Below are 25,515 nucleotides of genomic sequence, written 5' to 3'. Positions count from 1 at the left end.
CAGCTCCCCTAGTACCTTGGAGAAATCGGTCACCCAACAGTTTTGCTGGTTCATGAATCAATCTTTTCCTTTTCCCTTTTTTCCTCCTTTTCCCCCAACGAAAGACTTTGTTCCACAGTTATCCATCAAAGTTCCTCCTATCTGCCCAAACCAGCTAAGAGAGACAGTGGGTACCAACATCCATGAATTACAAACACGCTGTGTGTCCGTGTGTCCCCGTGCTGATGGATCGATACTTACAGTGCTGGTGGTGAATTCAGGGGGGTTGTCATTCACATCTGTCACCGTAATGATCGCTGTTGCCGTGTTTGAGAGACCATAGTTAAGGTTTCCTTCCATATCTGTGGCTTGAACAATGACTATATACTGCTGAACTTTCTGGAAAAAATAAAAAAAAAGAAAGAAAGAAAAGAAAAAGATGAGAAAAAACCCTGTGTCCTGTAAAATGCCTTCGTTTATTTTCCATATACAAGTGTGATCTTATAGCAGACTCTAAAGAGATAATTGGATTAAAAATGTTGGTAAAAAAAAAAGGCAGATAAAATTTTCTATCACATTAGAAAGGATTTTTGCATATATTGGTGGACATCACCTGCTTTATGGGTAAATAAAGAATCTTATGGGCAAAATCCCTTGCTTGAAACTCATGTGTTTATTAATTGTTAAGCATTTCACCAACATTAGTCTCTCTCATCTGAAAACCAGTAAAAGTTTTGTGCATGTGTTCTCACTGAAAACATTGCTAAGAACATTATAACCCCCAAAACTGACATCAACGTTGCCTGGTGGCCTTTCAGCTCATTCTGCTCACACAGTTTGACGCCCACAAAGCATTTTGATACTTAAAAATGCTCTCCATGTTTCAATCCTTAACACAATCTCAGTAAATAAAGGAGAATTTAAGTCCAGTATGGAAGAAAAAAATAATTCAATGCAACAAACAGAAGTTCAGTGGAACTTATTTAAATTCCTGAGCATCTCCTACAACAAGGCTCTCAAAGAAAAAAACTTCACAGAGCCAGCCATAAAAATCACACAGTGAAGTTCTAAAAGATGCTGTACGTCAGTGCAACTGGAAAATAAACCTGAATAAAACAGGAGAGGCCATCTGATCTTGCATGTGGATACATCTCCCTGGGACGTCTCTTTACTTGGGAATATGTCTGCACTGAGAAAAGTCTCCTAATCTGTAAAACTGTCCTTAACAATAACTTTTCATCTGGATCTGTAGAATTTACCGTTGATCTCAATGTGTGTCTTGCTCACAGAGCACTTTACAGGCAGACAGGAAAGCAAAGCTCCTCTCCTGAATTATGGGCAAAGGGATGTGCCCAGAAACAGGGAGGGATCCAGCCAAAACCAAAAGGTGTGTAAACCAAGTGGAGGCACAACTTTATGCAGGAAAAGCTTTTTGTAAAGTCAAGTGGAGGGACTTTGATGCAAGAAGAGACCAGCCACGTGCTGGACTGCTCCTGCTCTCAGAACACAGGGTACTCGGGGGCTGCTCCCTCCAGGTGTGATGCTATGGGCATGTGTAAAATGTCAGATGTCCTCTGGAATTTCAAAGGGCAAGAATTAGGTCAATTAGGTCTCTCTATTTCCATGCAAACATTCTCAAAGTGCTGTAATTGGCTCAATTCTTTAATTCTTCTGAGTTGCCAGAATAAGAGATCTGATTTTCAGCTTTATCTAGATTTCAGGACTTTTAATTGACCTGCTAAATTGACAAGGCATCACACTCAGGGATCCATCAGCACCTTGCAACTGGAATATATTATGGAAATGCACTTTCATTATCTCTTCCTACCTTGTATAATAAAACATGAGGGAGAAACTATTGTTAGCCCTTGTTTTGCCTCATGCAAGAAGGTGCTGTTCATTGCTCCATTTGTAAAGCACCAGGTAAGGCTGAAATGTCCTTATTAGTGAATGTAATTTCTATCTCATATTTAGCTTTTCCTTCCTTATTCTCCCTTATAGACAACTTGGGAGGTTGATGGAAGTATTCCCTAACAGGCCAAATACTTGTGAGCCAAATTAGGTTTAAACCATATAACGAAGGAAGATATTTTAAAAAAATAGCAGCAATCAGGTTTCACATAAATTAGAAAAACAGGCTGGAGGTCCACATGAGAGACCCATTTCAACAGTGCATTTAAATGGAAAAGCCACCTCTAATGTTCCTGGCTGCAGTGAGAGAGACCCCAGACTGCTTCTGACCTGACAGGGTGGCTGTCACAGGTTATTGTCAAAGCCTCAGTCCTTTGGCAGCAACTGCAGGAAAAAAATGTTCCTTCTTTTCTATCAGCTCAGAGTGTGATGGAACAGCTCCCATCAGCAAGTGCTTCTTACCCTGGCATATCACTATTTTTCCATGTGTGTCCCAGGTCCTGCTCCCACGTGTGCCCACCACTGAGCCCCCAGCGAGGGCATGGCAAAGGCAGCTCTGTTTGTGTCAAAAGCACTTCTAAAACCTGAGACTGTGTTATGCAAACTTCAGTCTGAACTCTGAGAATACACCACAGATCTTGGGTAAGGTCACGCTCAGTCTGCACAGCACTTACTCATCCTGGGACCAGCCTGCACAACTCCCACCCCCTCCAGCTCCTTTCAGCTGCTCAACCAGCACTTCCCTTGGAAAATGAATCCTCTCAAGAGATGGCAAGGAAGTAGAAAGTCTCGTTTAAGAGTTTGGTTTACTTCTCCATTTTACTGCTTAAATTAAATTACACACACTGATGACATGTGCGTGTGTGTACTCACAGACCTCAGGTTTACAACAGAGTTGTTTTATTTGACAAAATGCTATTCACTGAGCTCTGTAGCACAGTGTTAATAAAAACCCCCACATAAATCCAGAACACCGGATTAAAGAAGTTTAAAAGCCAGATGATATCAATCAGATCATACAACAGCAAAAAAAAAAAAGGAAAATTACAGGAATTTAGTAATGTGCAAATGTACCAGTCACAAAGAGCTGGTGCAGAAGGATGGGAAGAGGGGAAGGATGGCAAAGGAGCACAGCACTTGTTCAGCAAGTGCAGGGAGTCCAAGCCTGGTGAGAAAATGTGAGGAATTACAGCAGACCTCAAATGGATGGAGGGATCAGGTAGGACCAGGATGGGAGTGCACATGCTGCATCCCAGGATACCAGAGGCAGCTGCAGCCATCAGAAGTGAGCTGCTGGTGGAATCTTAGAGACATCACCAAAGTTGCACTGATTTTCATCAGCTGAAGACAGAACTACTGTGTTTAGAGCAAAAGTGGAATCTGACATGGAGAATGGCCTTGGTTGGTACGTAAATGTAAAAAACTCAGATGTAAGAAACCACAGAAACATTTAGGGTGGAAAACACTTTTAAGATTATTGAGTCCAGCCATAAAGCCAACAGTGCCAAGTCCACCAAATGGAAATAGTTGAGATCTGCCAAGCCTTCAGGCTCATGGTTGCCACCCACATCCAGTTCCATCCGAAAGGCTCCAGCACCGTGGATATCTAAGGGTGCTCCTTTCAACTACCTAGTTTCAGTTTATAACTAATTCAATCTCCAGTGAGATTGGCCCCAGCAGATAACAAATTACTGATTTTTTTGTTCTTTTTTTTCTGTAGCTAATCTTTTTGCTTTTGTGCATTAAGCTGATTTTATTGAACTATTCAATCAATTTCAATTTCAGCATGTCCTTCCAATTTGTCACATCATCTCCAGGGGCATCTTAGTTTGTTGTCCTAATAGCATTATTATTGTTACGACTATTAAAAAAAAAAAGGCAGCCTAATGCCCCCGAGCACGAGAGACATTTTCTCGATGGCATTTTGGTAATACAGAATAATTCTCCCACTCTCTTTCTTTACAAAAATGACATTTTAAACAGTACAGGGCAGAAACTACAGCATAGAGGTAAACCAAAATGGTCCTAACATTTGCTATATGTTTGCTCTGATGGTGATGCTGTGGAACTAAGGAAATGAGACTCTGCCCCGAGGGGGTCTAGACTAAACCCCGCTGAAGCCTGTAGGAGGTCCTGTGGCCAGTATTTTTAATAAATCTAACAAATCTAACAAATCCTCGTGCTACAGCAAAGTAAATGTGCTGCTTCTACTTAAGCCAAGGAAAAAAAGACCTCATCTTGATAAGTGCAGAGCTTTTAGTCTGACCTAAAAACTAAGAAGGGTTCTTGAAGGAAAAATTATGAAGGAAGGAATAATTAAAGTAACCGTGGCAGATCTAATCTGTCTGCTCTTCTGTCAGTCATCTGATACAGTGCCTCAAAGAAATACATCAGCTAACCTAGAGAGGATGGGAATTAGTTGAAGAAATTCGTTAAGCTGGTTAATAGGAAGTTGGTCAAGGGCTCAGTTGAAAAGGTATCAGTGCCCTGTACTGGAGGAATGACAGCTTGGAAGAAGGGTAACCTGACAATTAGGTGACAGAAACAAGATGTGATTTAATAGCACAAAATACAGGATAATGCAGCAAGGGACCAATAACAAAACTTTTCTGGAAGTTGATTTATTGGACATGGGAGAGGAGAACTATCCCCATGCCCCACCAGCTCCCTGCTGCCGAGCAAGACACAAACGCCGTCGGCAAAGTCACTGTGTGCAGTATCAGCACTGCAGATATGGCACTCCCAATTCCTTGTGCCAAGCACCGGGGGCTCATCGGGATGCTGGGAGCAATCCAGGCACTTCTACTCGCTGCCGAGCAACCCGGATCCAACCAGGTGCTGGCAGTGAAGAGCCCATCACCGGAGAAGAGCCCAGAAGAGCTTGGCTTGTTTAGTCTAGCAAAATGAAGGCTGATAGCAGATATGATTACTGTCTATAAATACATCAGGAGGATAAACACTAGGAAGGCAAAGAAGCAATTTAAACTAAAGGACAATGTTGACACAAGAACAAATGGGTATAAACTGGCCATGAATAAATTTAGGCTGGAAATTAGTAGGTCCTTCGCCACTAAAGGAGTGAGATGCTGGAGCAATCTAATACAGGGTCTGGGGAGCAAAAACATTCAACAGAATGTATTAAATTAAGGCTAAAATCCTTTTGGTCTAGGTAGATATTATGACAAACTGAGCTAAAGCAGAAGGCAGATCTCTCAGCATTCTCTGCATACAAACAACTTTCTAGAAAGAAAAAGAAGAAAACCCCTTTTCAGTCCAAATACCACAGAATGTCTGTGTGAAAATGGTTTAAGACCCAGCACCGACTGCTACCACTGAACCAGCCCACTCCATTGGCACACACAAAGGAACAGGTGCCCTAAACAAAATTACAGCTATTGCAAGTGGCTCTTCCCATCAAGACAGTCTGGCATGAGAGGCACCGGCTCAAATCCCAGCTGAGCAGAGCATGGTCTTGCTGAGAGAGGTTCTAAACAAAAATAAATCACGTTCAGAGACAGAGTTTAAAAGAACAAAGTATTTTAAAATGACGTCCTAGTAATGAAGGGCTACCTGTGATCCCAATTTTCCAATGCACATGCAGACTGTTTGAGAAATATGGCTATTCCTGGTTTACACATGCAATTATTATACATCACACATGAGCTGGGTAGCTGTGTATAACAAAGTCCAGAAATGTGGTAATTATGTGATTAAATTAATCTGCATTATGGACAAGGGGTTTGCAAAATTAGGACCTACATTTTCAAAGCCCTGTACAAATATTGTCCAATTAATTACCACTTCCTGAGAAATGTATGACTAGCTAATTTTAGCGTCACGTCTGGTAAAGCAAATAAGGGTACCAGGATGTAGCAAGTGTTCGTAGGAACCTACTGGTGAAGGAGACAGAAAATCTAAATCCTATCTCCTCCCATGGCTATCCTCACATCTTCTTTTTATCTATGCGTTTTTTCATGTTCCCTTAATTGTGCAATACTGATGAGAAGAATATGAGATGTTCTTCTGGTTTGTTTTCAGAATAATTTCTTTGCATGGCAGTGAAGTCTTGATGTTCACTTTTTTGGGTACCAGATAGTTGATGGTGAACATACCATTAATAAATACTGCACCGGAGCCAGGAAAGCCAATTTAAAAACAAATAAACAAACTCCCCCAAACATTAATTTGACTCTAGCAGAAATATTTTTCCCAAAAAGACTTAACTAGCCACCATTTACACAAAGCCCACAGGCAGACCTTTTAAAGCATTTATCCCTTAATACTCCCTACTTAGCCACGGTTAATTCCGAACACAGATTCCCAGCAGAAGGCCCTATTCTCAAAGCTCTGAGAAGAAAGCAGCTTGCAGAGAACACCTGGAGCACCCAGCATCTTTCACAGTCCCCCCAGAGGTGGTGGTGAGTGAGCTCCATCCCTGTGCCAGAGTTGAGCAGAGTCATTGATATACCTTGACCTTTTTATTTCTTACACATAATGCAGCATCACACCATGTCTGCAGCATCCTTGGCAAACATCAAAACATGGACCTGTGAATTTTAATGCACAGACTGTTGCCTGAGCTAAAAAGATGCAGTTTTACTCCATCTCAGCCTTGCTGTGTAGGACCAGATACTACCAGAGGTGTTCATGTTTCTGATAAGACAAGCGTAAAACAAGGGAGGGGACCCAATTTTTAAAACTAACTGGGCTACAGCACTAAACAGCCAGGTTTATTTTCTCCACTTGGCTGGGGCTATATTGGCTTTTCTTCCAGCATGGCATGGTGTTCCCCATCCACAAGCCTCTGGTGTATTAGATTTTATGAGCTACTTGTGATTACAGAGCCCCCAAGCAGGGGCAGTGCTGGTCTATCTCTGTCCAGCAAGGCACAGTTTACTCCCCTGGAAACAGCAGTGTATTCATCAAGCTGCCTCTCTTCCTTAGAAAAGGGATTGTTGTGAATGCTCTGACCCCGACAGGGTCAGACCCTGTGTATTCCTGTATTCCTGAACCTGCCTGTCATCCAGCATGGATAAATGCCTCTGTCTCAGGAAAAGCCTCATCCCACCACCCACAGCTCTCCCCCTCGTTCTCCGTAGCACACTCCCACATACTGAACTGGGCTTTAAGAAAGAGGCAGGGAGAGGATGACTTCTGGTGCCAACTCTTCACACAGCAGAGGATTTGTGCCAGCATCACTGAGCCTGCCTGACTCAAAGAAGGAAAATATTTACCCAGGAGTCGTTTTGTTGGCAGTCAGTGCCTGCTCTGACTCACTGGCCAGAGCACCCACACCTCCAGTCTGGAAGAGCTGTTCCACACACCTTCAGAAACCAGCCTAACACATACCATGTTTTCTGAGAGAAATGAAGGTCTAGAGGCCACAGGCCAACCTCAGTGAAAATCCTTGGCACTGCTGCTATACTGACATCCACCTTTAATGCTTCCTCCTGGCAGCGATTAACAACCAGCAATGAAACTACTTAACACTTTCCTCTCAGCACCTGAGACTGTTACCAGTGGGATCTCACAGCTTATACAACTCATCTCTTAAGCTACTGCACTTTAAGATAGTATATTAATGTGTTGCAATTTACACCTTTTAACCCATTTGGAACCACCAGACATGCCATCAACTTTTCCAGTTTCTCCCAGGGTGGGTGTTGAGTCTCCCACATAGGTGTCAATGGCACCTGCTCCAGCTTAGCAGCTATTTGCTCTTTTGTGTGGTAGCTTCTGAAAGACAAACAGCTTCAGGTGGTGGGTACAACACTCAGCAACAGTGAGCTGAGCTTTCCTATGAAAGCACGAGGAAGTGCTTTAAAAGTTACCTGAAAGAAAGTGAATATGATCTTTTTATCACACAGAGGTTATAACATCAAAGAACGCTGGAAAGCCTTTCAGGAGTCTACTCTGTTTGGCCTTTTAGTAGCGTGAGACCAAATAGTTCAGTGACTGTTGCCCCTGGCTGCCTTTTCTTGTGTTATTCAGACAGTGAAAGTGGTGAAGTGGAAACCTTTCCAAAGGACGCACTCGGTACAGAGCAGACCCCAGCAGGCACCCTGAAAGCCTTCCAGCATTCTGGCCATATCTCCCTGGAGCCTCCTGAACAGAAGACATGTCAACCAAACAGAATTGCTCATCCACCTCATCTCATGGTGAGAGCCAGGACGTTGCTGAACAGCCAGATCCAGGAGCAGGGCCACTGACTGAGCATCTCAGCTCAGAAAGTGATCTGCCAGTTGTCAGGGATACACAGGGAAGCTCAGAAATAGAAGCTCCAAGCACTAAAAAGCCCCGAAACAAACCCAACCCAACAGCAGACAAATAACTGAAAACGGTAACACAGACTGGGGATCCTGATGGATCATTTTAATGATTTTCTTAATAATGCCTGGTGCCAGCAATACTGTGCATTGGGATGGCTGTATTAAACAGGATCAGAGTTGCTTTGAGTGCAATATGCTGCAACCACATTCATCTAAGATATATATGTATATATATATATTTTAGTTCTACCCCTGAGGGATTAGACACTGAGCCTGGGCTATGAAGGTTTTGTAAAAAATACCCAAGCTGAAACCCCACTGTGGTGGAACACTGTGGAATATCAATGCAGCAACTTCTGCCCGAAGAAAGGGACCTATAGGAAAATACATCCACCAAAACAGTCAAGTGACCTAAACACACCTTGCAGGAGGTTTGCCAGGCTCTGACCCCAGCTGGGCACCTCTGATGGCAACAACATGTTTTGAAGTGTGCTGTGTACAAGGTTAATAGCAAGGTAGGGTCTGTTATTAACCTAATACTTGTTCTAGATTTTGAGTTGCAGAGTGTGGGCATCAGAGGTCACAACAGTTTTTATCTGAAATTTGAGCACAGACATTTGTCAAAACTTGAATGTGTTTGGTTAAAAAACTTTTAAACCCAAGGACTGTTTTTCATATCTGAAATAGTGCTTTGAAATTGTCCTCATTCCTTACAGCTCATCCAGAATGTAAGCAGTACCTCTATATTTAAGACTGTGACAGTATTTTCTGGTTTGGGGAAATTTTATAACATGAACATAACATTTGTTGGGATTTTTTTTGGTTTTTTTTTTTTAGACTGAGCCTTGGCAAATAAGACAGCAAGCCTGGAGCAAACAGAAAATAAGGACTGGGCTGTTTTCAGAGCATAAGTGAGAAAAGAACACCACCACCAAAAAGAGTCCAGCATTCTGTAGCATTTCTTTTCTAGTCTTGAAATGCTTGATATACCAATACATCACTTAGGGACTTCATAGATTTCCCCACCCCAAGAAGCCCCATAAAGGTACCTGAGTTGGGCACAGCAATATTGAAGCTATTCAGGTGCTATGAGCTGACTTCAAAATTATTCTCAGAAACTCTGCTGTAACAGTATCTCTATCCTGGGATAGTATTGACTTTCCTGTTCATAAAGACTGTCAGTTAATGAGCTTCTCATATGGTTCTCTCATTTAATGCCCACATTAGAATCACAGAATCATTAGAAACTGGTTACATCTCTCTCTTCAGTGATCCAAACTACAGACCAAACAAGTCCACAAAGAAGCCAAAGAGAAATAAGGAGAATGAATTCCATGCTTCTGACAGTCATGCAAGGGAGTGGCAGTGAGCTGGTATGAGCTACAGATAAATTTCATTAAAAAGAGAAGATATGAAGAGTGTCTTGGATAATGTATTTTGATTCTGACTACAGCCACTGTGCCAAAACAGAGGAGGGTTGTGATTAAGGCTGCAGGTTGCAACTTGGAAGACCTGGATTTTTTCAGCATTTTCCCAAACCCTTCCCAAGTGACCTTTAATAGCTCATTTAATTTTTCTGTGCCTCAAAGAAATTGAACATAACACTTCAAACTGAAATTAAAACTCTTTCTTATGTCACACTGATACCATGAAAACAAAAATCCACTCACTGGGATGAGGAGGGCTGTAGAACACCTCCAGCATCCTTCTCTCTGCACAGGGAACTGGCACAGAGCTGGTGTCCGTCTGTATCCCTCAAAAACAAGAACCAACTCCTACCCTGCTTTCAACTCCCATCAATATTTTGCAGTCTTTGTGCCCCAGAGATGCCAGGTCATCTCACAAAGAGCACTTAAAGGGAGACCTGAGGAATAAGCCTTCTAAGTGTTGGCTGAGGCAATTTTTGTAAAACCATGAAATTACATTTGGCTTTTCTTGGGCAGGGAGAGACAAGCAATAGTTCAACGTTGGGTGGTCACACAGCTGCAGAGAGGTGCCCTTTGGTAAATATGCCAGCATTAAATTGATGCTGCTTCCAGGTTGTGTTTGTCACTTACTGACAAAAGGAGTGAGTGCTGAGACAGAAAAAGTCCAAAATCTCAAGGCAGACTGCAGAGAAGGGACAGTAAACAACAATCTCAGAAACATTTTTTTTTTTTTTAATAAAAAACAACCTTCTCTGGACTTGTGCAAACCGAATTCTTCCTACAGCGTGTAACTTCTTGCTGATTACCCAAAGGCCAGGCTTTAGGATAAAAAAAATATCCTAGTTATGTCCATTGCACTCTTATAATCCAAAAAAACCTTTGCTGTCAAATGCTGCCAGAGCAATTTAATAAACAGGGAGAATGCCTTAATGTATTCTGAAACCTGAAAACCACCCATCATTAGCCCCACATGCTGTTTTCCTACTTTCCCTGCTTTAAGCCATTTAGCTGTTACAGCTGTTTTTCTTGTAAGCCTGACTTCTGTTTTTATCAGCCTGATTTGTTTTCTGGTATATCACGCTTGATTAGAAAGAGGAAGAAAAACCTTTCACAATTCAGGTAAAACTGCTTTCTTAAGATCTGTCAGGCTGGAAGCTTGAAAAAGATCATCAGAAAGATCAGTGTAGATGAATAAATATTCATAATATTGCTCATTATTTATACTTGGTCTCATTTTTGCAGATAGGCTTGAAATTCTACACTCACTGCTATAGTCAGATCTTTTTATTCTGAGGAGCATGAGGTTTTTTAAAACCTATCAATGCAGCAATTAAAAAAATAAAATCAATGTAAAATATTCAAACCATTTTGTCTAATGTTATATGTATACATGTGGTATGCACAATACAAGGATCGTGGATTTTAAAATTATTGGCAGTCAGGAGCACAACACAAGTCTCAGGAAATCTGTACTGTATTGACTCCTTATGGTCTGGATAAAATAAACTCATTTGCTCTCATTTGTTATTCTTTGGTGAGAATTGTTTTAAGAAAATAGCTTGGCCAAGTCCCTGCTAGGTGCATATGATATGTGCCTTCATTGTTATGAATTGAAAGGAACATCCACACAGTGAAGGAACAGGTTATAGCCGGAAAAGCAGCTGATTTAATTAAATTTGGCAGAATGAAAGGTTAGTGGAAAACAGTCAAATAACGGAGAAGAGATTAATGTGAGATGTTCCCTATCGTATTTCGCTTAAGAGCTGTGTTACCCAGTATGGGCAGGGTCGTGTTGTGTCAATTTGCTGAGAGAGAATGTGATTGACAACTACTGGAAAAGAAATTTGGTTTGGTTGTGAAGTCAGAAATAGTAATGGGGGCTTTTGTCAAAGCCAGCTCTGCCTGCAAATGGCTTTGTTTCCCTGGCTTGGAAGAGGGCTACGCTCCATGCCCCAGTCATGATCAACTGCCCAGGTCGAGTCAGTGCAGACTCAGATGGAGGTCCCTCCCATTTAAAAGCCATCGTGGGTACCATGCCTGGTACCACACTGATGTTGGTGTGCTGGACCAGTGCCAGGGGCTGAGCAACACAGGACATGCAGCAAAAAGTCCTCCCTGCCTCTTCCATCACCCTCCTCTGCAAACTCGGACCCCTGGAATCATGGAAGTTTGCCAGCTCTTGAGTTGCTTCGTAAGGTACTGACCCAGCCCTGCTCTGGCTGCCCTATGGATGCTACCTGAGTTAACCTGCAAGACCTTCTAACTACAGGAAAGTCAATTTTTAGGTGCAAACAGGGACAAAGGAAAAGATCTTCAGAAATTCTTCAAAGCGGTGAGAAAATTAACTAAAAGCTCATCCTGTGAGTGAAGTATTTTGAGCTGGGTGGAGACCCAGGACATGAAACAAAGACATCTGTATATGAACAAGATTTGATCTTTTCCATTTTCTATATATCAATAATGCCAAAGATGTAACACATAGGAAGTAAAACCTGCAGTTGATTCAATATTTGATTGTTGTGCTACATTTTGGTGTAGAAGAAGGGCTACAATTCAGACTGAATCTGATGGAAAAAGCACTTAAGTCCAGAGCAAAATACGGTAATAAAGTTTGTGATAACTTACCAAGTGCTACACAGCTACGATCATCTCGATGGTACAAATCACTCACTGAACAAGATCTAGGATTAATGGAGGATAAAGTGCTATACTTTTCAGAATGAGGCATCTCAGCTGTTTTTTACAAGCTAATGAATCTAATGTTTATATCTAGCTGTATTAGGCAAATAGAAAAGAAAGATTTTTTATTAAACATTTTATTAATGGATTTGAGTGAAGTCACAAATGGGCAATTATGTGTACTCTTACAAAAGAAAGGCCACCAAAATGAAGAAATATTTGCAGAGAGAGAGCAATCTTAATAGTGCAGATCTTCCTGTAGAGCTTCCTGATGGTTGTCAGCACTCACTGCTCTCTGGGGTACAGCATTTGGGGAACAAGAAACAGAGCAATCCCAGGAAAATACTGACTGCTATATTGAGCAGTCATAGTCCTATTGCAATAGGAAGTGGCTGCAGGGCATTTGGGAAAACGTAGTTTCGGTGATGCTGCATCCTTTGGGTTCAATTGTACCCAAAGTCTCAGCAGAGAAACAGTATGATGAGGTCTGAGCCCCAGCCTCTGGAGGCTTTGCAGACGCCTCCACGTGAGCCCAGCTCCAGCAGAGCTCCGCTGCCCTCCAGAGTACCTGCTCTCTGCTTTGGAGAGTGCAGACCTGTACAACTCAATATACTGCCTGCTCAGAGGGTTTCAGACAAGAGATAAAACTGGGGAAATGAGGAACAGGAACAAATGACTTCATGATAAACTGAAGAACTGCTGATAAATGAAATGACTGAGACGCTGGGCTGGCCGAGTGCCACTGCAAGAGCTCACTGTGATGAGCAGGGACGTTTTCCTTCCCATACTGGGCCTGTCAGCCTTAATCAGATCTCTGTCAGCAGAGTCCCTGTATGTCCAGGTGAGACTCCAAAGAGAGCAGTCACTGTAACCCAGAGACAAACTGCCCCATGTCAGCGGCAGGAGAAGGTCTGGTCAGAGCAGTTTTTCAGAGAGTGCTCCAGAAGAAGCACACTGGTGTACAGAGTGTGAAATTAAATGCTGTGTTTATTAATTTGAAAGAGGAGGGAGTAGAATGAGAAGGATTTTTAATAATCCTAAACTGTCCTAGCTGTACACGGAGACCTTTGGCAGGGTACCTTGGGCTCTTTCTGGTGACCGTGTGTGACAAGAGGATGGAGCAGCAGCCACAAGCTATTGCAATAATTGAAGGCACAATTTAATTTTCTCAGATCAGGGCCTTAATCAAGCAGCATTTAATTTCTATGCTTTTTGTCATCTAAGGGATGTGCAGGATCTTTGCATGTGTCAAAGGCCTTTAGGTGACCAGGATCAGGTTCCATTGTAGCAGGGGAAATTTTGTAAAGGAGTCGGCACCATAGAGACCCCATGACAACCTTCCAAGTTCCTGCAATACAGAATTAACTTCACATTGCCACGAGGTATGAAAGAAGAACTTGCCCACCACCTTTATGTGATAAAATGCAATCCTTGCAGTTACAAAATTGGAGGAATATAACAGTTTCTTGGCTATTAGCTGCAAGAGGAAATTTCAGCACTTCAGTTCTCTCCAATTCTGGCTACATTTCCTCTTAAAAAACATTTACGTATGGGAGTGCTGAATTTCATACAAGAAGCAAAATGACCCTGAATTTAGTAGGCTACATTATCAAATACTCAAAAGTAACAGACTGAAATGAAAAATTGCAAAGCATAATTCTGCCAAGATAATTAATCCTTGTTAACCCATGACCTGATCATATATGATGCTGTTCTGACGAGCTTACTGAAATGCTATAAATAATTCTAGCATATTTTATTTTCTTTGTAGGCATAAATATTGACAAATTCATACTCATTAAACTTCTGCGAGCTGGGAATTATCCCTGTTTCTCAAATGGGGAACAGGCAGAGGAATTAAGACTGTTTCAGAGGCATTCATCAGTTTGGGGAGTCCAGTTAGAGATGCTTAATGCAGTTTTAAGCCTTATTTATGCATATAAGTAAAGCTGTATTGATCAAATCCACCCCCCAACATTACTTCCTTTACCTCCACCCTCAGCTGAGACCTGTTTCTATGTGCAAGAAAGTCCCTTTTGCTGAGTTGCACCAGTTTCCTCAGCACAATTACTGCAAAAAGAAGCTTTTTGCCCCTCTAACTAGACTGACTACAAGTTTTGGGCAGCAATTCATCCGTTTCAGACTCAGTGATAGTTCTAGCCCAGCAAAACCTAACTTCAGACTAAGGATATGAGTACATGAAAAAAATTACCCTGAGACAAGCTGGGGTACGGATTTACAGTGCCTTAGTCACTCCACAGGATCTGCTTCATGCTACCTGCAGTAAGCCTGGGATATCTTTTCCCACTTCAGGCTACCATGTACTACCTGTTATTTTTTGTTGCAAATGATATCTTTATTCTAGTACTGATACTTTCTGACCATTACAAAGGAAAGGGGACACTGTGGGATAAAGAACCCCCTTTAAAACTAACTATTTCTGCTTTGGTTGTGATGTGGAATTCAAATGAAACCATCTCAGCTGTGTGTGGTCCATGTTCTAAAATCTCAGCTGCCTGTATGATTCAAGGGAAATGTCCCCAAAACTGCACCAATATTTTCTTCAGAATCCGGTTTAACCTCTTAACCCTGTAGAAGATTTAGAAGGAGCTGATGAGATTCAAAGTTTAACACTCTCCAAAATACTGGTGAGATGTGCACTTCTGGAAAAGAAAATTAATATTTATCCTACTCCTACAGCAGAATGTGATGTTAAGCTTCTGTAGAGCTGCTCACCTCAGGTTCCAGAGGTGGTGTATGAGCTTACACTAAACAAATGTTGCATATGTTGCTTTATTTCCTTCACTTCTCAGACAAAACCATGCTGTGTAAGTAGAAGGAACAGAATCTGAGATACTTCACTGCAAGCAAGAATCAAGGCTGTAAGACCAGGCTCCATGTGGACCTGGTGGGACCAACCTCTGCAGGCAGGATGTGAAGGGATTTAGGACTCTGGTCCTTGGTCTCTCCCAGAAGAAGCTGGAGGTTGTGATAAGTATGTGTCAAGAATTTTGTGAGATGGATTAACTCCCTGTGGAGAGTAAGGTGAGATCATGAAATGCATTTAACTTTATCATAAGTTGCACTCACATTTGTGTCCCAGAGGTGAAAAGGTTTTATCTCACCCCACTAACAGGAGTATTTACCTCTCTCTCGGTTAATGGGAGCTGTATGGATTTTTTATTTCTCTTTTCTCCTAGGAAATGTCAGAACAGTCCAGATTTAGAAATGTATTATCTGACAGCAGAAACAAAGTGCCACCTTGAACCAGCTGTAACAGGTCCTTATTTTGAGTCGTTAAGGTCTCTAACTAAGCCATTACCCCCCGGAGTCAGAGATGGAGAGGACAGTTCTTGCCCCACAGCCAGCTCTGTCACTTTGAAGTGTGGAAGTGGAACACCCAACACACATCAGAGAGATCCCATTTTCCCTGCCCTGTTTGAAACAGGAAAGACCATCCTGGGCTGGCACTTTCTTTGGCAGTAGGGGGGTGTGGATGCAGAATTTTATGGCTTTGCTTCTGGAGTGGCAGGTGGGGCTTGTACATCAGCCTGATGTTATTTTTCAGATTCTTTTCCAGGTGGAAGGGGATGTCCATCCCCATGTGCCCAGTGCAGCTCTGGGGGCTGGGTGTGCAGCACCTGGCAGGACTGGGCCTTGGAATCTTCACAAAATGGAAGAAAAGCAAACAAACAAAATCAACAGATGGACACCCTCAGATAGAAGGGGACATACTGGTTATTTATTTAAAGAGCTGTTAAGGTCTAATGGAAATTTTCAAGAAGCATTCCATTTAGAATCTAGCAGAGGTTTATTTAGTCCATATTTTCTGTTTGTTTTCAATCATTTTTCATGGCAAAGAACATTTGCTACCAGTGCTCATCCCAAGCATCTGCAATTGTGTATTCCCTACCATTACCCTGGTTGCTACGGAGACAACTGAGATGCCACAAACAACAGAAAGCTCTTCTGGTGTGGGAACAGTGCTCCAAGGAGAGAAATAACCCTGGGAAACATGATACCTTCCAGCCCTTGCACACAGACACGGAAAATGGGTGAGATCTATGGGACAAACAATGTGCTGGACCCCGAGTCTAAACAAAGTGTCTCACCAGAGCTGCTTCCCTGCTGCCAGCTGCTTTTCAAGCAGCACAAACCCCACAATCCATATTCCTCTAGACTTGATGCCAAAGAACATTTTCTACCTGGATTTGAATAATGTGAATATATTAATTAAAGTTGATAATGGCTGATAATGATTTCCATCAGCAGGAGAATGTTGCTATATTTATCATTATCTATGAGATCACCGTACCCAACTGTAATTTATACAGAGAAGACTTCAACTAACGTGACTTGCCATCTTAACAACTTTTCTGATAACACCTTTAAAGCCACAGAATGTTGTTTTCTCAGACAATGAGACCATTGCTCAGTATGGGAAAGAAAGCAAAGAGAGGAGATCAAGTCCCCCAGGTTTTGCTTTGAGCTGCTTGCCCTTGGAAAGGAGTTGACTTTGAGCCTGGTCACTGCACCGGCAAAAATATAAGGACAATTTAGCACTTGAATATTTGTATTCAAGGGGAAAAAGAGGGGATGACCAGATCTCACTAAGGAAGCCTCCAAATCCTCACACAGCAATGGATCACTAATGTCTAAAACCCAGTGGGACAAAACTCATAGGACTGCCCTGGTACTATCTTGATCTGGATGTAGGAGGCATTTTTCCTGCTGCTCTGTGCCTGGGGTCAGTGGGGCTCCTGGTGGGAAAGAACCTTCCAGAAGAAAAATTAAGAGAGTCAGACACAATGTCAGGCAGTGACTGCGCTTTCAGGGCAATATAACCTAAAACCAGCTAAACTACATCTGACTTTAAAATGTCTTTTTTATACCAGGTCACTGCATATAGACAGGTAACTGAAAATTCTGGAAAAGAAAAAAAATTCAAAATAAGCATTTTCTGTAAAATAGGTCTTAGTGATCTAAAATTCATAAAACATGAATTCATAAAATATGCAAACCACATTCACTTTTAGCTGGCACAGCCAAAACTCAGAAACATCAGTAACTGACAGACAGAGGTCAAACAGTTCGTGAAATAAACTAGGAAAAAAACCATCCAGGAACCTCAAAATCTCTCAAAGCTGATGACATCACTGCTCCTGGTTTCAGCAGACAGCGGCTCAAAGACAGAACCACAGGAATCATCTTAAATATTTGTTGTTAAGGTAAATCTAAAATGATTGTCTAGCACAATGTTAATTACATTGTACAGCAATCAAAACAGAGACGCCGAGCCTAATGAATCCCTACTCTCACCTTTGGAACCGAACTGGAGTGTCTTGTTCACCTCCTTATTAGCCCATAAATATTCTAATTAGGAAGCAACTCCAGATGAATAGGATTAGCAATAAGGACATTTTAGACTAGGTACACAAGAGATACTCAAAACTCTCATGTCTTATCTAAGGCTCTCCTGACATTTATAATCATGTAGAAATGCTAAATTTACATAGCTCTGCCTAATTAGACATGGTTGCAATTATGTTTGTGGGCTTCCTTTTTTTCCTGCCCAAGTATAACTTACACTGTCAACACAGGAAACAGGAACTGAATAGAAGCTCAGCAAGAAATAAAAGTGTTTTCTGCCATTTATTTTTTGCTGGTTTTAATTTGAAATGCATATTTCTAAGCCTGCTTTTTTTTTTTCTTATAGTCCCAGCAAGAACTGGCTGTTACAGATCCAAGTCCAGATCACTGCTGCTTTAAATGTAAAAATGTACTTTTTTTAGATCAGCAGCATCCCAAGAGCAGGCACTAAAGCAGGCCAAATTTTCAAAAGGTGACACATGTTCTATCTGTAGCAGGTGGGGTGCTCCTGCTCTTGATGAGAGCAAAAAACAAAGAAACTCGTTTCCTCATAGGACTGGAAGTTCCCTGAAATTCTCACTCTGCCCATGGATTTTGCTGCCTGCCCTGGGCTTTTTGGTTTTCAGTCTCCCTCCCCACCCTGAGCCTGACATTTCTGCAAGAATCCTGTGTTTGTCTTCCTTGGCCTTCAGAAAGCTGGTGAGAAGCAGGTAATTCATCATGTTGTATTTCTATGCAGCAAATGTTGGCATTATTGGGAAGTGATTTGATAAATGATGTGTACATTATAAAACTGAATTTCAGTATACTGTCTTTGATGTCTATAATCACAGATAGAGTTCTTTCACCTCAGCTCAAACATAAATCAAGGTAAGTGATACGAACTCAATTCAACATGCTTACAAATTTCTCTTTCAGAGCTAAACCTTAATCATGAAAACTCACCCATGTCAGCAGAGTCACCTGCATGGAGCTCAGGCTGCAGCCAAGGCAGGTGGAGATACCCATACATATGTATAAATCCCTGGGATTGGGATATTAGGGAATTTCCAGGGCAAACAGCCACAAATCCTTCTTACTGACAGCTTAACATCTAATTCTCTCTACTCCTAAATACTTTGTTTATTAGAAAAACAGTATTTTATTTGACTCTCATGTCATGTTTAAAGCTCCATGCAAATGATCAGAGAATCACAGAATGGCCTGGGTTGGAAGGGACCTTAAAGACCATCTTGTTCCAACACTCTGGCATGGGCAGCAACACTTTCCACTATCCCAGGTTGCTCCAAGCCCTGTCCAACCTGGCCTTGGACACTTCCAGAAATGGGGCAGCCACAGCTTCTCTGGGCAACCTGTGCCAGGGCCTCACCACTCTCACAGCAAAGATTTTTTTCCTAATAGCTAATCTAAACCTACTCTCTTTCAGCTTGAAGCCATTAAATGCCTCATGCCAGCAGAGTCACAGAGCCCTTGGAAGCCAAGCTGCCTGGTGGCAGAGGTCAGTGGCTCCAGGCATTACAGGACTAAAGAAAACTGTCTCAGTAAAGGCTCACAAGAAAACAACCAAAGAACAGTATCAAAACCTCCTGCTTCCAGCTTGGAACGTGGGAGAGGTGGAAAAACAACAGTTCTGCTCCGGTAGGTTTATAAAAGCCAAAATTAATCAATTAGGAAACCAAGGCTCTTCCTTCAGCAAACAGAAGCAAAGCAGATCACGCAGCCAACTGACCCTCATGAGCACTCCAGACTATTCCTGCACAGCCCACATTGGTGACATACACCAAGGGGCATCCCAAAAGCCCAGCTGCAGCCTTCCAGTGAATGTTACACTCAGGTTCCACTGAGCTAAAGAGCTCAGAGCATGTTCCTGAATATCTGCATCTCAGAGGATGTAACCAGCATGTTTCCTTTGGCCAGGACAAGCTTTCTTATCAAGCTTTCTGATCAGAGGTTGCCTCGGTCAAGACAGTCAGATCTGAAAGCCTGTGATGACAGCCCAAAGAGCTGAAACAAAATCAATAACCGTACAAACACCATCCCATCCTCTGCTCTGCTATACTTAAGATCAATCAATATGCATAAACGACTAGTGCCAGGCACATCTGCACTAGTCTAGCACATAATCAACTTTGTCTTGTCTCAGCTTAATATAATTTTCCACCATATTAGCAGTCTTTATGATATCCTGTCTTTTCAAATAGACATAATTCAGAATCACTACATAGTTCAATTGGATTATTTGAGTTGCACACAGACCCACACTCACACACAAATCCGCTCTCGGTGACAACCTCTCTTCACTCCACTGCAGTTGGCATTACAGCCATGTTTAAAGTGCTTGCAAGGAGGTGACAATCGAGGCCATAGCCAGCTTTTACCGATACCTCTGGCAGAAAAACGTCTGTGGATGTATACTTAGCAGACTGGGAAAAGAAATGAACAAACTTATCAAATGCCATGCTGAAGCATCCATTAAAAACTGCACACACTTTTAATGACTTGGGTGAGGGTTGCTGTTGCATAAATTTATTTAACGTTAATGTCCCCAGTTTGCTGTAAATTTCACACTGTGAAATTACCAGGGCAGTTCTAATGGAGCTGAAGCCTCCAGCTGCACTCTATGATAAAGGAGGAAATAATTATGAATTCCTCTGGGAAGCCAAAGAAAGTCAAAGATCTCCTTCGAAACTGCTCCCAGCTGAGCTGCTCATCAGCCAGCTGAGGAGGTGCAGAGCCGCTCCCAGCGCGGGGGGAAGCGGGATGAGCAGGACTCTCCCGCTGACGACGCCTCTGCCATCAACTGACATTTAATTTGGAAGGATTGAAAGCTGGTGTCTGCAACAACTTCTGCCAAGAAACATTATGAACAGTCAAGACAGAGCATGGAAGTGGTTTTATGTTCCAAGTTCGGATGATACTGTGTAATTTTACATCTAATCACCTAGCGCGAGACGTAACCAGCACACACACAGCTCCAAGAGCTCGTGCCTGAAGCTCTGACAGATGCCTGTATCATGAGAGGATGCTGCACTGTGTGAGTTGTTCCATCTAGAATGGCATTCTCTATAACCCTTTGAATCCAGAGCTTAAAGCCTTTGCCAGAGTTTACAACAAGAGTGAAAAAAGGATAAAAACAGTAACTGTAGAAACTCCTTTGTGCCACCCTCCTTAATGTTCTATCCCTACAAACATCTCTTCCTTCCATTTATGGTTCTCCCTTATATCTCCGTGTTCTTTTTCCCTTCCTTCTCACCATCATGGACTGCCCTGGACAATGGTGCTCTCCCTGCAGCGGGAGAGCCCACCTGGACATTGAGCAGCTGGGGAACACTTGGAGACCCCACCCCTGCCTCCTCCCCACCACCATGCTCCTTGTCTGGCAGTCAGCATCCTCCCTCTGGGTCAGCTCTGAATTCACATTCAGTCACGAGCAACCCAATAATGGCTCAGACTGCACCTCTGAAATGATAAAACACCTCATTCCTGGTAAAGGATTCAGAAAAATGTAAGAAACAAAACCACCTAATGGGGCAGACAGGCAGTATTTATTCAGCTGCTCCCTGTGCGTCACTCACAATAACATCTTGCAGTGTACTTCAGGCTTGTTTCCCAAGAACAAATATAATTCTTATTTATAATGCAACAAAGGATAAAGCAGGTTTCCTGATTCTGATAAGCGACTCTCTGATTATTTCTTCAACAAAAAGCGTCACGTCTTTCAGATTATTCTTTCATGTTTTATTCTGGTTTGGAAGAGAGATGGCACAGACTCTGTGCCTTGAGTTGCTTCATCTATTTTCTCATTTATAAAACTGGGGACCCACCGGAGAACACTCCAGTGGTACTTAAGGACTTCTGAACACTGGATTGAACCTCGTGGACTGGACCTGCAGCGGGGTGTAACCAACGCAGGGCTACGGCGAGCGTCCCCCTTTATCAGGTAATTGCAACCTGTGGGATGGTAACGTTATCACTGTGGATCATGACATAGCCCTCTCCTGGAATAGCAATCACATGGCCTTCCCAACAAGCACCAAACCAACGTGCTGCTGAGAAGCCTGTCAGCAAGACGCCTGCTCGGTGCATCAGCGTGCTCCTGACACTGGCTTGATGCTCCGAAAAGGGGTGAAAAACGTGAAATGAAATGTGATTGCCTGCTTGGACTCTCTGCTTGCATTCAAATTTCTCTACAAAAATAATGTGCCGTATTATTTGCTGTGTCTTCTTTTAAGGTAGTTGTCACCATATGATTTAGAAAATCCAAACGTACTAAGAATGGGATTTTCTGTGTCAAAATGTCCCATTGAAATTCAAACACCTCCTTCTCACAGTCTGTGCAACACTGCGAAGCAAACAGGGCCTGGACCTTATTGGGAAAAAATCCCCAAACAAATGTTGTGTTTATGTAATGATGTATTTATTTAGGGCCACTTCAAACAGATACAGCTGGTTAGACTTGAAAATAACTGCATGTGAAAACGCAAACAATAATTTATGTAACTTTAAATGAGTTTTTGCAAGATGTTTTGATGCGTTTTCCTTGAACGCTCTCCTGCACATCTGGTTATGAAGTCTGCAATTTAGCCTTCCTTATTTCCTGTGGAAGTTGTATGGAAAGCACTGTGATTGTGTCCCTCTCCAAACTGCCCTGGTACAGCATCTGGGGTCAGCAGTGTAAAGCAAAATCCATTTCTCAAATGTGTCAGTCAGCCTTTGAAGATGCTGATACTGCAGGCAATGGTCACTCTGAGTTACATTAACAGCTCTTATTGCAAACAGTGGAATTAGTTTTCAGAAGAACATCCCTAAATACCCATTTTGATATGGTTGGATGACAGCAGTGGCAGAGACCATATAGAGAGCTGAAGGGGCCTGAGGATGAAAACTGGTGGAGAATTTTATGACAAAGTGGGTTTTCATCAGAAGATGCTGAGAGTGAAACTGCTCCCGAGGACGGGCACTCGAAACCTCTCCCTCACTTGGAATTTAGTTTTACATTGCAAAAGAGTCCCTTTTAAAATGGTTTTAATGGTCTGAGCTAACTTTGACAGAAATTGATCTTTTAAAATGTCAAACATCATTTTAAAAGACCGATATCAATACAACATTTTCACAGCTATTAAAATAAAAATGCTGATTCTCTCCAGATTTTTTCTTTTTTTATGACTGGTAATTACAATTTTAAAAATTCATTATTTTATCCCAATCTGGGTGTGGGAAACTCTTGTGGGGCATTTCCTGCCTAATCAGAATCATCTACATAAATGATTGCTGATGCTTCAATCTCTACTCTGATGGATAGAGCTGAGAGATTCTGCAGCTTTCTACTTTAGGGGTTCTTAGGAATGTGGCCAAAGGAGCTGCAGGTGGGCTACCTACCCAAAGAACCATCCAATGTCCTGCAGGTTTCCCTGGTCTTCAGGCTATTTTACCAGCATTAGAAAAGTTTGTTCAACTGCTTTGTCAAGAGTTGATACCCTGAAGTCACACAGGTGTCCAGTGCCCCTCCAAAATGCACTGGTGGAAGCTGCTCATCTGCAGGGCAGATTTTCTGATAGTGCAGAGCACCAGTAATGCTTCCAAATTTTCTCTTTATGCTCAAATATGCTTTCTTTCAAACTACATCTAGCTGCTGATTTACAAGCAAATACTGTTCATTACCTTCTCTGTCAAACTTCATGTCTTCTGACATCAAGCATTAAGGGAGGGGGGAATGCACATAATTTACAAATCTAGTAACTCATTTCCCATCAGACTCCCCTGCATCACCATGGCCACAAAAAGATGGAATCAGCCAAGATGAAAGCATTTTCAGGGCTCAAGTTTAATGGCTAAAATAATTGCAGAAACATACATATCTCCAAAACAAACCACTTCCAGAACGAATAATGCCTGGAGTATCCTCTCATCTCCTACTTCACATCAGTACAAGCTCCCCTGTGAGCAAAACACATACAATACATGGTAGGGTATTTCAGCCACAGCAGATCTCTAGGGCTGGGCCAGCTCCCCTCTGCTGCAAGCAAACCACAGGGTTTGCCCAGAGTTAAGAGAGAAAGATGCTGCTCTTCTGACCTCTCCGAAATTCACCTTCAGGAGGTGACCACGACACTTCCTAAGCAGGCATTTTATTTGGCATGTGCTTGCTTGGGTGGCATTAAGCCCTCCCTTTAGAACAGCAGATACCTACTAGAAAGCCTTTCCAGTTCTACAGGAGTCACTTGCTGTTGACCTGCAAGCCCTGATTCCCATCCTCGGGCAGCACAAATCAGTCTGGCGAGTTTATCCCTGTTTGAGCATCTGCCCAAACCTTTAATGGTTAAAACAAGGTTCTTCCTCATAAACTCAGATGAATTCCATGTTAGTATGAATGTGAAACTACAGTCTATTTATTTTTTCAGAGAGCTGTATACATAAGACTGGAAAGACAAACTTATTGAACGTCTGGATAACATGAGTCACTGCATTTTTATGCAATTAGTTCCCCTTCTAAATTTGAGCCGTCAGATTTGAGGTCACTCAGTATGTGACCTGTTTACTTTAACTGAAAACTACATTTATTTTTCTAGAAAGGCACTAGAAAAGCATTTTAAGTGCAAAAAATGAATAGCTTGAATAAAACATGATTGTACTGACATGTACTCTACTTAATGAGGATTTCTTACATGAAATTCCCACAATCCCTTAAAAACTGGAATAACAGAACAACAATGAAAGGAAAATATTTAGTCTAAAAATCAGGAGAAAAAATGGTGAGGTTACCATGACAAAAGAACAAACTGCCTCACTGCTCTGGCTCTGCTGCTACAAGTTCCTAGATGTTTTAATGTGCAATCCTGGGAAAAATAACACACAGCTCTGTCCTGCCTGCACCTGACACTTCGCTGGCCTTATCCACAAGACCCTCTCTCAACCTGCAGTGAGTGGAGAATAGCCCAAACCTCGGTACCTGATGCTGTGATTATTTATAGCCACTGCAGCAATGCCTGGAGCTGTCTAACAAGAACGGTTCTGCCCTTCAAAGAGCCACCTCCTGCCACCTTTCTGGATACTAATTAGTACAGAACTCAAGGAAATAGTATTCATGGTGCAGAACAGCAAACACCCACATTTTGGTTCCTGTGTACACATTTGTGTCATTTTGGAAGTATTACATCCTCAGCAATTACATATTCCATGATCCTGACGCTGTTCCAGATGGGAAGTATTATGAAAACACTGGATATATCAGCATTTAAGTTATATTTTACAAAACCTGTAATAGCCTCTCCATTGTTTACACTGATAACTTTCTATTTTAAAAATATTTCACAATACAAGACTCTGTATTGGTTTTCTGACAGTCACATTCCTTTGCATTTAAGCTGCCTTTTTCTTATGCTCAGTTAAGAAGAGTCGCTGCTGCAGGTTGAAACATCCTGTAAACTCACACATGCTGTGGTAAATGCGTCCATGATAATATTCAAGTAAGAAGTGCAGCAAAGATGCTCACAGAATAAGCTCTGCTATGAAAAAAGTAGTACTAGGTCTAAGAAGAAAGAGTTAACAAAATCTCTCTTTAAAATGCTAATAACAGACAATGGTCTGTGGATAAGTTAATTAGTGGAGCCAGCTTGTGTGTAATTATTTCACTTGACCTGGTGCTGATTTAGACAATAATCCCTTTAGAGAGGGGAAGGGGCTGTTGGAAAAGTATGTGATGTAACAGAAGAAAAACTTTAAATCTGCCTGAGCTGAGCAGGTAGTCTTCTGTCTAAAATTGGAATGATACACTCTTCTCCACTGTGAGACAAGCTCAAATAGAAAAAGAAATGCAGGTCTGAACCAGAGAGATTATGCTAAGGAACTGGTGAGCTTTCCACTCCGATACTTAACTTTTT

The 25,515-nt window shown here is 42.0% G+C and overlaps 1 protein-coding gene across 1 annotated transcript in view; it reads right to left on the bottom strand.

The window, feature by feature from the left end:
• The window catches only part of CDH4 (cadherin 4), a 425,959-nt gene that overhangs the window by 42,308 nt on the left and 358,136 nt on the right, over positions 1-25,515 (bottom strand). Inside the window, exon 8 of the mRNA XM_032705113.1 lies at positions 241-378. Within this exon, the coding sequence (XP_032561004.1) occupies positions 241-378 (138 nt within the window). The remainder of the gene's footprint in view (positions 1-240; positions 379-25,515) is intronic.

This window comes from Chiroxiphia lanceolata, chromosome 17 (assembly GCF_009829145.1).
Source record: "Chiroxiphia lanceolata isolate bChiLan1 chromosome 17, bChiLan1.pri, whole genome shotgun sequence".
Lineage (NCBI taxonomy): Eukaryota > Metazoa > Chordata > Aves > Passeriformes > Pipridae > Chiroxiphia > Chiroxiphia lanceolata.
Note: the sequence above shows the minus strand (reverse complement) of the source record. Positions and strands in the feature narration are given on the sequence as shown.